At 36.7% G+C, this 12,296-nt stretch overlaps 1 protein-coding gene across 5 annotated transcripts in view; it reads right to left on the bottom strand.

The window, feature by feature from the left end:
* Positions 1–12,296, bottom strand: part of BIRC6 (baculoviral IAP repeat containing 6) — a 176,950-nt gene that overhangs the window by 64,692 nt on the left and 99,962 nt on the right. For all 5 annotated transcript variants that reach the window (XM_071429879.1, XM_071429861.1, XM_071429886.1 and 2 more), the window contains exons 56-60: positions 11,895–12,038; positions 10,060–10,189; positions 6,602–6,733; positions 4,090–4,257; positions 884–1,057 (exon numbers count right to left, since the gene is read on the bottom strand). In XM_071429879.1, coding sequence (XP_071285980.1) covers positions 884–1,057; positions 4,090–4,257; positions 6,602–6,733; positions 10,060–10,189; positions 11,895–12,038 — 748 coding nt within the window. The remainder of the gene's footprint in view (positions 1–883; positions 1,058–4,089; positions 4,258–6,601; positions 6,734–10,059; positions 10,190–11,894; positions 12,039–12,296) is intronic.

Below are 12,296 nucleotides of genomic sequence, written 5' to 3'. Positions count from 1 at the left end.
GTTTTTCAACACTTCTGTTTCTTATCTTTTCCAGAAACAGACTATCAAGTGAACAGGTTTTAAAAGAAGCCCCTGTCTGAAAAGAACTGAATGATTAATTTTGGAATTCCATGCGTGTCAGCAGGCTGATGATCAGCAGATTACAATCAGCTTAATTTCAAAGTCCTATTTCTCTAAGTCTTGCCTAAAGGAATTATATAAAAATATTTCAGAACAGACTCCTGGGATAGATCTCCTTTCCCCTTCCCCAGCAAGTAGACAGCAAGCAATTGGCAGAAGTATTATCAATAAATACATCATATTAGAAAATGTTAAATGCTTTTAAAAGTTGCAGTTATAAGATCTGCTTAGATGGCTTGAGAGAAATCCCCATTTTCAAAGCAGCATTTGGTACATAAGATAGCTCAATAAATAAATTCACAGGCTTCTCTAACTCATTTAGTTTCCAACAGCTCCTGTATTACTGGAGTTATGACACTTTTTTTAAGGTACTGTTGGGACCTTAAAAAATAACCCAGGACATTCCTCTGGCTGCCCTGGTTACCAGCACAAACACATTTACTAGAGAGAGCTGATATACATGTCAAGAAATAAAATATACTGTATATATACAATCACAATTGTATCACATACAATATTACAATGAAAAAAGAAAAGTGAAACCAGAGCAACCATATTGGAGCATCTTATAGATATAATTTAGGCAGGGAATGAATTAATACTTTATCACAAAGTTTAGCTCTTATCTGGAAAAGAATAGCTCAGGAAAATCATCCAAGAAAATACAAAAAACTGCTGTTTCTCATCAAGAAAATCAAAACAGTTTTTGTCCAAAATAAAAACATTTTTAAAAGGAGTATACCAAAAAAGTAAGAACACTCACCTTTTTCTGTGTGAAGACGTTTAAATGAGTCTGTTTTTGATAAGCTTGGATCTGAGATTACTTTGGAACCAAGTTTAACTGTCAAATCTATGGATCGGTATCCTTGAGGGAGTTTGCGGTCATACAGCAGAGTCAGAAGCTGGGCAAGTGTCATTTCAGCTGGTAATGGCTGACCTAGACAACAAAGGCATCAAGTCAGAGAGGAAAATTCTGACTGGGTTACTTTAACATACATATCCAGGTGCTGTTCATTACTTGCACCACAGAAGCCAAGTAGACTAAATATCATCTGGCTCCAAACTAAGGCCTTCATTTTACCATTTGTTCTCTTGGGAAAAGGGGCCCCATCAGTTTGGAACCAATCATCAAAAAGATCTATGCCAGCATTCCCTAAGACAGCCCTGTGCTGAGAGCACAAGCACTTGGCACATTCAACAAATGGCTAAGGCTGTAATTTGATGTGCATTTTAAGTGGGACTGGCTGTCCCCCACTGTTAAACACCACTGCCTATGCAGCACCATTGAATTGTGGGAGCGGAGAGGTGTCTGCGACCGGAAGGTAAAACAGGTGCTATTGAAAAAAGTGGAAAACAAAGAAACTGGCAATTCCTTCTCAGGCCTACTAATCCCAAGCCTAGCTACTACTCCTGTGTCAAGACAGCAGGGAAAAAAAAAAAAAGAAGGGCACTGCCAGGATCACTTTTCTCCACAGCAACATAGACTTGAAATGCACATGCAATACAGTCCCAACGGATTACTTTTAATTCAGGTTTTGGCCACTTTGTTGATTGCAAATATGTTCTTGCCTGAAATTACAAGCTAATCTGAAGGCTGAAAAATTTTGTCTGAAAACAAGTAGATTTACACATTAAATATTTTAGAGTTGGATCATATAATAGCAAGTCCATTTCATCATGATTGCACTTAATCAAGTAAAACAACATCTAAGAGTTCCTTAGTAACAATCTGTTTCTGCAATTGAAAATTATGTCTTAAGAAAAGCAAAAATTCAAAATGCCTTGCCATTCTACAAGGTAATAACAGTCTGCTGTGCAAGACGTGACCAGATTACAAATAAAGAAAGGTTTACATGACCATTGCAAGACAGTCAACATTTACCAGCTACATACTGAAAACAGGCACTGGGTTTTGATCTCATCTCCAAAATAGCAGTATCATAGACTATCCTGAGTTGGAAGAGACTCACAAGGATCAAAGCCCAACTCTTGGCCCTACACAGGACAGCCCCAAGAGTTACACCATGTGCCTGAGAGCATTTTCCAAGTGCTTCTTGAAACATCAGGCGTGGGGCTGTGACCACTTCCCTGGGGAGCCTGATCCAGTGCCCAACCACCCTCTGAAGGAAGATCCTTTTCCTAATATCCAACCTAAACCTCCGCTGACACAACTTCAGGCTGTTCCCTTGGGTCCTGTCACTGGTTACCAGTCACTGGAAAAGAGATAAGCCTGCCCCTCCTCCTTCCCTCATGAGGACTGCAACGAGGTCTCCCCTCAGTCTCCTCTTCTCCAGGCTGAACAAGTGACCTCAGGCATCCTCATATGGCTTCCCCTCAAGGCCCTTCACTCTCTTCATTGCCCTCTTCTGAACTATCTTTAATAGCTTTAAGTCCTTCTTATATTGTGTCACCCTAAACTGCCCCCAGTACCTGAGGTGAGGCCGGCCCAGAGCAGAGTAGGACAACCCCCTCCCTCGCCTGGCTGGCAATGCTGTGCCTGATCTGCCCACTCTCCAGAAGAGCCTGTAACCATCTGTCATGGCACACCAATCACTGGACTCATCCCACCAGGTTTTGCTCATTGTCCTCACTTGACTATATGATGCTTTTATCCCCAGTTGTCTGTTCTTGTTCTGTTTATGCTGGAGAATAAGTTTTGCACCTTTAAGACTTGTTCTGAGAGTGAAGGAGGGAGAGAAGAAGCACGCAGTTTGTTTTCAGACACTGCACTCACTCCTCCACATTCCTGCTCCCGGCTGCAGATGGACAGAGCTCTCCTTTGTTTAAGTTAGTTTTAGCTAGCTGAGGCAAAGAAGTTCCCTGGACTGTGTTTGTTTTTTTTTTCCTTTTCTTTGGACCTGTTTAAAGCTGCTCTGGCCTGAACACCAGAAGAGCACCAGCAGCTCAGACCTGTGGCCCACTGGGCCGGGCCTGGGCCGTGGCATTTCCAGCACTGGAGGGACTGATCAGAATAACCCGGGGAAGGGACTTTCTCAGTTTGTCATCTCTTTTAGAGCAGCAAGGGTTTTTATTGCTTAATATTGTTTAGGTTTTATAATAAACAGGTTTTTTCCACTTTTCTCCAAGGAGGTATTTCTTCCAGAACCAGTTGGGGGAGGGGTCAATTGAATCTGCTTTTCTAGAGGAGCCCCTTTGGAGGTTCTCTCCCAAATTTGCCCTGAACCAGGACACTCATCAATTTTAGATATTTTAATCCAAGTATACTATCCTGCTAATAACTGCCAGAGGACAGCCTCAAAGCTGGTAATTGGATAGTAAGTCTCAAATTTAGGAATTTTTGAGTGAAAATTCTTTTGATCAGAAGTTGACCACTTAATTCCATTAGCTGGATGCAGACAAGAAGCTGTTCTGCATAATAATGAAGTGTTTCACTCATGTTTCTGTTTTTTATTCCTGATCTAAGTCACTACAATTTCTTCCTGAAAAAGAAAGATTGCCAGTCTTGCTATACCCCATCTGATATACATGGAACATGACCAACTGCTTAGGACATGCTGTGCTTTTAAAACACAAATGTTATGGAATTCAAGAATATTCCTGAACTGGCAAATCAACCCTTCAGAGAGCAATGCAAGATGGTTGCCCACTTAGAACCTGAAGTAATAGGGCATTGGTACCAGTTCAGTTCTGCCTTGTACGTGGAAGAAAAAACCTTTAATGTCACCTTTCAAACCCACCCTTTCATTTGTGAGTGAAAGTGTTTTGAGTGTTTTCTTAGGAATAAGGTACTAAACTTCAAGGGAGATCAACATAATTGCCACTTTTTTTGAGCTGCTATGATGCTACAATGCTGCAGTTGCTGTTATAATGATTTCCAGTTGAAAGCTGTTTACCAGCTCCACACTTCCAAGATGCTAATGCCCATTACCATTGTAACAACTTCCTGATCATGTATCAGCCACTGAAAAAACCATAATTTTGATATGTAAAATGTATTATTAAAGTTACCTGGTAGTAGTTTATGGTACAGATGAAAGACTGGAACACTAATGGTCTTGCTGGAAGATTCTCCTCCTGAGGAAGAAGCACCAACTTTATCTGCCATCACTCTTCCTCGCCTCGATGGTGGACGTGGAGGGGTGGATGAAACAGCTCTTTTTGACTGAGATTTCAAACCTAGTACAGAAGTAAAAATTTTCAAGTTGTTCTAGTATTTATACCTTCAGTTTGCCAAGATACAACATACTCAAAACCTTCAATGATAGAAAAATATACGAACTTTACCTCACTGGCTAATTTAATGCCAGAACAATATTTTTGTATAAAATATATTTGGATATAATCCCAGTATTTTTAGTGAAAAGGCTGTGCATTCTCTTAAGCTCCAAACATAAACCAAACCATAACTAGATGACATCATGCAAAAAAAAAGCAAAAGCTATTCTGATTCTGCTGTCATTGAAGAGTGTCTCACAATGGGCCCTAGAGCAAAATGTTTTTAGACTGTCTTTTCACCTGAAAGCAAAAAAGGCAAATTTTTCCAAACTGACAGACATTTCAGCACAGATTATAGCTAATAAACCCTTGTCTGGCCTACAAAGGTGACTTTAGCTGCAGTACTGACAGTACCACATGTGATGAAAGGCGTCTTTATACGCGCTTTCCAAGTTCCCTGACCCCAAAACATTTGAAGCAAGCACTACATGAAAATCAGGAGGTAGACTAGCTACAGAAGAGCTTACTGTTACTACACAGCAAGACTGCCTCATCTTAGGACAGCTTAAGGTGACTTAAGGTACAGCAAAATTATACTGCAATCATGTACCCTTCTGTGCAGGTGACAGAGGTAAAAAGCCATCAGGTCAACAGACAAAGACAGACAATTACTAACTCATCATTGTCCAAGAGCTGCCACAAAATTAACAAGGTCCACACTTCAAATGCTGTAATACACTCTGGTTTCAGCTGATCATTAGAAGCAGCTCTAATGTACAACACATTGTCCAATAATCTCAGTACACTAGACTAGCTTGCTTCAGGAAGATCAGGCTGCAAATACCATCTTCTCCCTCTATTAATTTTACCCATAGGTAAAAACGTAAATACTTTCAACTTCTTGAGATTCTGAGGACTCTACAAAACCCTCAGAATATATGAAAAGTTATTACAAAAGAAGAAAATATTTGACCAACAGGCAGTAAAACAAATCCAAATTAAATAAGTTTACATTTAAACTCTTACTAAATTGAAGAAAATTGGAAATATCAGAAAAAAACCTGAAATCTGCTTCTTTTTAATAGAGAATGAGCTATATCATGCAGTAGGATGAGCGATGTAATTGCAATGGCAGGGCTGACTGTGCTATGCCCTATCTTCAAACTTAGCTAAGTATTTTTGTTTCTTTATAGATTTTTTTGTTTTAACCCTTTCCTTGGACTTATTAATATTTTAGATACTACTAAAACATGTTTAACTTAGTTTAAGTTAAGTGGCCCCTACTGTAACTATTTTGTCAGCTAAAGATGCTGTAATAAACATAGCTATGTTGTTTTAAATGCCCACCAAGTTCAGTGAAACCGCTGCCCTGTTCAACCTTTGTGTTAAGATATATCTACATCTAAAAACCTAAAATAAAAGGCTTAAGAAATATTGGTGCCAAAAGTCAGAGGAAATCAGCATCTCTGCTTTATGCTTCATGAAGTGTGAATGAACTGAAGGTAGCTCAATAATGGCAGAAAGCTAGATAGGAAAGGAGTAGTTTGAAGTTCATTAATCAACTTCAAACTGAAAGACTAATGACTTCTACAGCCATCATCTGAACTGTAACATTTGTAACATTTGTAACATTTGTAACATTTGTAACATTTGTGTACCACTGCAAAATTACTATGTTCAATCTATATGCTCCAACAAAAGGTTTGCATTTTTGTAAGAAAAAGGGCTTACACAAGAGGCTTTTGAAAGCTTGACTCAATAGTTTTTATAAACTGAATGCTTTGAAAGAAACTCCAGTATTAGTTGTTTCCAAGTAGAATAACATGGGTTTATGCCGAAATCTCCATTTGACAGTTTTTAGTAGAGTACCATTTGCTGTTATGCAAAATATGTGGATACCTTTTATTTCCAAAGCATATTTTCAGAAGAGCGGTGACTAAACTCTGTTGTACCAGCTACTGCAAAAAGCAGAAGCAATAATACCCTCCAAGCTCCAGGGGTGTCTTTAAAAAAATCCTGTAAAATACCCTAGCAACAGCATCCACGAAGATATCACTGACACATATTTAGGTGTACACAGAATTGACAAATTTGTCACAGTATAATCTACTAGGGGCAGCTGTTTCACCAGGAATCAATCTTTCTTGCCTAACAGTCAGTTACATTACAATTGTAGTAACAGGTGCTACCATCTTTCTAACCATCACTAGTAATAAAGTTAATTATTGGTAGATATTTTCTTCCCCTAACACACTTTTAACACCAGAAAGATCCATTTTATAAAAGACAGAAGAAAAAGACATACCAGAAGCAACAACAACGCTGTAATTGTCCTGAAATCCATTTTCTGCTTTAACTTTTTCTTTCTCCTCATAATTCTTCTTTTCTTTATCTTCCTTCTGTTCATTAATTAGCTTAGCTGTAATACTAGGTGTATCTATATAGGAATGGAGGGGATAAGGACAAAGAAAGAGAGAAAAGAAAAGCATTTCAAGATACTGAGTTGATTTTATTAGTTTCTAAGCTGTTAACAAGGCTATTCTCAACTACTGTAGCATTTCAGAGTTCCAACACAGGCAGCAATAGTCTTGTCAATATCTATAAATTAAGGTACTATAGTAATTCTGTCCCCTTCTTCCCCCAAAACTCTGTTCTCTGATAATTTCAATCTGTAAGTTTAAAGCTGTTACTTGATGAGTCAAGTGTTTTCACATTAAAAAACACTAAACCACTGCAATCAACCAAAAATGAGATTAAGCAAAAAATCTCTAGCCAAACCCAAACCAAATGAACCAAAAAACCCACAAAAAATCTTGACAAAAAAACAAAAGCAAAAAAATCGAACAAAAAAAGAAATATCAATTTTTTTTTTTTTAAGGATGGCTGCAGACTTATTTAAACATGATCTTGTATTCGGGTCTGGATATTTCTTGTTACATACTGATCCAATTTCAGAACTGGTAAATTCTCTTCCTTTGGAAGAGAAAACTGGAAGATGCCTGAAGTACATTACACAACCAAATTTTGAGCTGTTTAAGAGAACATTGGATTACTGCAGTTCGACCATTTTGGTTCAATCACTAGCACAGATCACAACTATCAGTACATTATTAAATCTAATCTAACTTATTAAATCACTGATAATTGGTGAAAATGGACAATTTCATACCCTGTGTGGTACAACCCTGGCACCAAAATGGCCAAGTAATTCTCTAAATGCTTCTGAGTTGTTTCCACATAGCCACAGCAGCTTTAAGGTACAACCAGACTCAAGACCTAGAAGTAACATGCAGCTACCTTAACTGTGTGTCACCAGTGGATAAGGTGCTGAATGGGATGTGATTTGGCTGCCTGGAAATATATTATGATTTGTGCCTGAAAACATTAGTTATGTCTGTATTAGACAGCACTGGAGACTAAAAAGAGATACAGAGTGTGAAACTACTGCCACTTAGGACTCAACATTCACACACATACAATCTCTCTGCATAGATCTGTGTGTATATATATATATATATATGCACATACAAATGTATCTATGAGACTGTGAATGGTTTTGGCTTTTAAAAAACTTTCATTATTATTATTAAATTTCTGAGTTGCTCTAGTTTTGTCCCATGGACTCAATGTCCACTTACTGCTGAGGAATTTAAAGGTCATTAATAAAATTATTAAAGAAGGTTAAGCAATGGTATTTTAACTACTCAGGTGAAATCCAGATTTGTTGTTCAGTTTTTCTGACTCCAGCAGTAACTCAAGTCTAAGGTGCATGAACTACAAAACACCTGGTACTCTTCCAGGCAATCCTATCTGCTGTGTACTGCACATTTTCTTCCTATGGTGAAGTGATGCAACTAGCAGATCTATCAGTGATTTCATGACCCCTTTCTCCCCCTCTTTTTTTTAAAGCTGGGAAAAAAGTACAAAATGAATATGGGTCTTGTGACTTATTCATGCAGAAAGTATGAAATGGTTAATTTGAGACATTAACACTAGTAAAGAAAAAAGTTAACCCAATGGACAGATTCTGACACAGGATCTTCGTGACTTCTATTGCTATAGTGGTGACAGCCTTTTCTTTATTTTCTACCCCAATCCACCCCTTCTCTCTCTCTCACCCTAAACACACAGCTTGCTCCTCTATTAGTCAAGCCTTCTTTACTCTGTCCTGACCATCGACTTCCTAGAATGCCATACAAGAACCACAAAGCCAAGGCATAACAATGCAGCAGCAAACCCTAAAGTTATGGTGCCCTACAAAGTCAGCACTATTTTCAATATCAGGCATAACAGTCTACCACATCATCACATTCTCCTCTCCAGACCTTATTAGCACTGGCTATCAAGCTGACAACAATGCACCACTAAAGCAGCTACTCAGGACAGTTTATGTCACTGCTCAGCAACTGATCCCTACCTCGTACAAAGTGACCATCCCACCCATTACAGTAATGAGATCCTTGTGCAGTTTGTGGTCAGAAAAACCTTAGTCACATTTCACACATGACTCTCTGGACAGTAAATAAATATAGAACTCTATCAGAAATAGTGAACTATTCCTTGATAAATAAGATTCAAGCATTTAGCTAGGAATGGATATTTTTCTATTAAAATCCTAAAACACATCTTGTCCTTTCTAGGATTCTGCCAAATAATATTTTAGTACTCCTATCAGCTTGTTAGGTAACATTTATCACCCCAACAAATTTGTAAGTATAAAACATTTCCATAGATAGAAAAAAGCAATAGTTGCTTTTAACTCCATGAAGACCTGTCTCATAAATGAAAAGTTGATCTACCCTGAGTTCCAAAGAAGTACACAATCAAGTAAACCTACATCTAGGAGCACACATATCTAGTCAGACGAAGAGGCAACTAAGAGCACACCCTTCAGTGCACATCTCCCTTTTGGCAAAAACATAATTGCTCTAACAATCTTTGACTTTTCTTTGGCATTATTGAGAACCACATTTTAAGAGTAAAGAAGTAGTCCTGGATTTGTTTATTTTTTTTAAAACTAGACACGTATAAAACTGATTTTTCATTTAACATGTCCAAAGAATTTTTACTCTATTCATTACTAGAAGAGAATCAACTTGCATTTTGCCTGGTTTTACCTAGAGAGCTCTGGCATGGAGATGATACCTTCAGTATGAATTCTACTTGCTAACTAAATTTTAAAAAATTATTACTCATAATCTTTAACATATAGTTCTGTTTCCTGAAGTATTAAATAACCACTAAAATTAAAGATGGGATTCATTTTAAGATTAAGATGTCTACCATTTAGGTGTCAAAATCCATATTATGGTCTGTGAGAGGTTAATCTCAGTGTATATTCAAGTAGTATAACTGAAAGTACTGAAATTTAAAAAACAAGTAAATAAATTAATGCCATAACATTATCCTCTCACTGAGCATAATTTTAAAATTAATATCTAAAAGTAAATGATACTTTTCAGTTTTCATTTAGTAAGCAAATGCAAATATTTATAGAGCAGACAAATGTATAACCACAGAAATTAGATGAAGCCCTTATCAAGGTCCTTTTCACAGGACACATATCTCCACCTTGAGATGTACCACTAAGTTCCAGGCTATTTAACTGATAAAATTTTGGGAAATTTAATGAAAGGATAAAAGACTGTGTTTTAAATACTGAGATTTGCAGTATGATTTGTATGGTCCAACAAACAATGTAAGTTTTTTTTAACTGCATTTATAAAAGAAGCAAAACAAAACCATGAACTATTGCAAACTTGCCTGACACACGATCAAGAACCTCTGCTAGAGTTGTTGAGACAGGCAAGTGAAGAGTACGAAATTTGTGTCCAGCTCCATACATTGGATGTTGAATTACATGACTAGTAGCATTAATTCTACCTTTGTACAGCTGAAAGGAAAAAAGAGTCAACATTAATTATGACTTTAACACTGAGAAATAAGTTAAATCACTATGTTCTTATAAAGCCACATCAGCTAGATAAAGCTAAATCCTTAGTATGCTAAAAAAGAAAACTAATATATCCTTCAACTTTAGAGGTAAACAGTAAAAATACATCAAATTAGGACATGTTTAGCTTTTTAACTCCAAATAATTTGTTTTGAAAGCCTACAATATTTTTAGGACCAGAAACAGTATGATATCATCTTTGCTTTAAAAAACCCAATCATTTTACATAGTTGTAATATGACAGAAAAACCACAAGCCTGAGACTTGCCAATATTTAGGAAACAAAAACTTAACTTTGAAACTAAATATCAAAAAACAACAACGTACTTAGAGTAGAGAAAGATGATGTTTTTCTGTTGGTCTCACTTGAGGAGAGCAGTTTATTCAAGACTTAATATCTACTTTTTGTTATTATGACAGGTAACTAAGTCACTATTAGTTAAAACATTGCAAATATTTTACCATAATGTATTTTAGACAGCCCTGAAGGCCTGTTTATGCATATCAACTTACAGGACCAATTAATTGTTGTGCAATGCAATTTTAAAAAATTTATTTCCTGACAACCAGAACTGAGCTTCTGAAAAACAGTTTTGGTAAGAACTTGTAAGATAAAAATAGGGAATTGATCTTTGAAAGGTTATGTTGTTGGAAATTTTAGGAGTATATCCTGTACATCCACTTTATTTTTAAGGCTTCTGTTTGCATCTTAGAGGAGGAATCATCTCACTAAGAACACAATTCCCCAGTGTTTTTAATAAAAGAAACTGAACTATGACAACTTCAAGACATGTTTTCTGCTTTTACATATCTAGTAACAGCTTCTGTAAAAATCTGTTGTATGTAAAATAACAAAACTGGTAACTGATGTTACCTTCACATTATGAATTGACTTGTTAACAATTATTCAGCCAATTTAAAACATTTAAATGTTTGTGCTAAAACTGTATTTGTGCCTCCTTTTCCATTTTATACTATCTGATCCAGTTCCCCTCTCATGTTATCTCCTGCAGTGCTTTACTTCTGAGATGCAGAAACCAAAGCAGCAAATACTTTTTTCTGGATTATCTTTATCTGGGAGTATCAGATCTTTAAAAGAAACTTGTGGTTTTGCCCTGTTTTTTTAGTCACAGCCTTCAATGGAGAGCACTTCAGACATCAATTGTAATTCTGTTCCAGTGAAGCATGTGGAACCATAAAGCATACATCTGCTTTATAAATGAATTCACATATTTGTCACTCTATTCATGGCACTTTGGCTAACTGCTGAAGCATGTCTGCCAATTTTGACTATGACTGATCCTTAATGATACTGCTAAGGACTACTGAACAGATATTGTATCTATATTTATTGCTAGTGTGTAAGGGTACTATTAAAAAGCCTTCTATAAGATCAATTTCAGTTGTCAGATCCTTCAGAAGCAGTACAGTTCCAACAAATATTTTGTGTTATTGTAGCACAGTGCCTTGAATTTCCTTCTAAAATGATGAGTTAAAATTCAACAGCACTTTCCTTTCCAAAATTCCATAATGTGTACAGCAGAAAAAAGCTGCTAACATGTCAAACAAAGTTGAATATACTCAGGCTTAGGATTCACAGGCTAAATTTATCCCACGTTTACCATATGGTATCAAAAATTCTTACTGGACAAGGTGACTGAAGAAACAAAGTCACTTTCTCATCCTCTAGCATCAGTTGCAAAAAAAGCCTCCTAATAAATCCTGAAATATTTCCAGAGGTTGGGAGGTTCCCACGCTGAGGAGAGGACTGGAACAATTCACAGAGAACCTGAGAAGGCAAAATGATATCAGGTTTAAAATATTTCTACATTTAGGTTTTTAAAATATAGCTATACACAGCCAAAGTAGGCAGTGCCTGAGATCCACTTCCAGTTACCACACCAGCTCAGAAATGAGCACCACTGAAGAAAACATCAACAGCAAATAAGGCCCTTAATATTAAAGTTTAAAATGCTGACTCCAGCAAAGTAATTGTAAAGATATAGATTTCTCAAAAAGATAAAAAAAATGACAATAAAGTAGTTAG

The sequence above is a fragment of the Agelaius tricolor genome, unplaced genomic scaffold (genome assembly GCF_023055355.1).
Source record: "Agelaius tricolor isolate 1412-34295 unplaced genomic scaffold, bAgeTri1.0.p SCAF_1, whole genome shotgun sequence".
Taxonomy (NCBI): domain Eukaryota; kingdom Metazoa; phylum Chordata; class Aves; order Passeriformes; family Icteridae; genus Agelaius; species Agelaius tricolor.
This window is presented reverse-complemented; position numbering and strand designations above follow the sequence as displayed.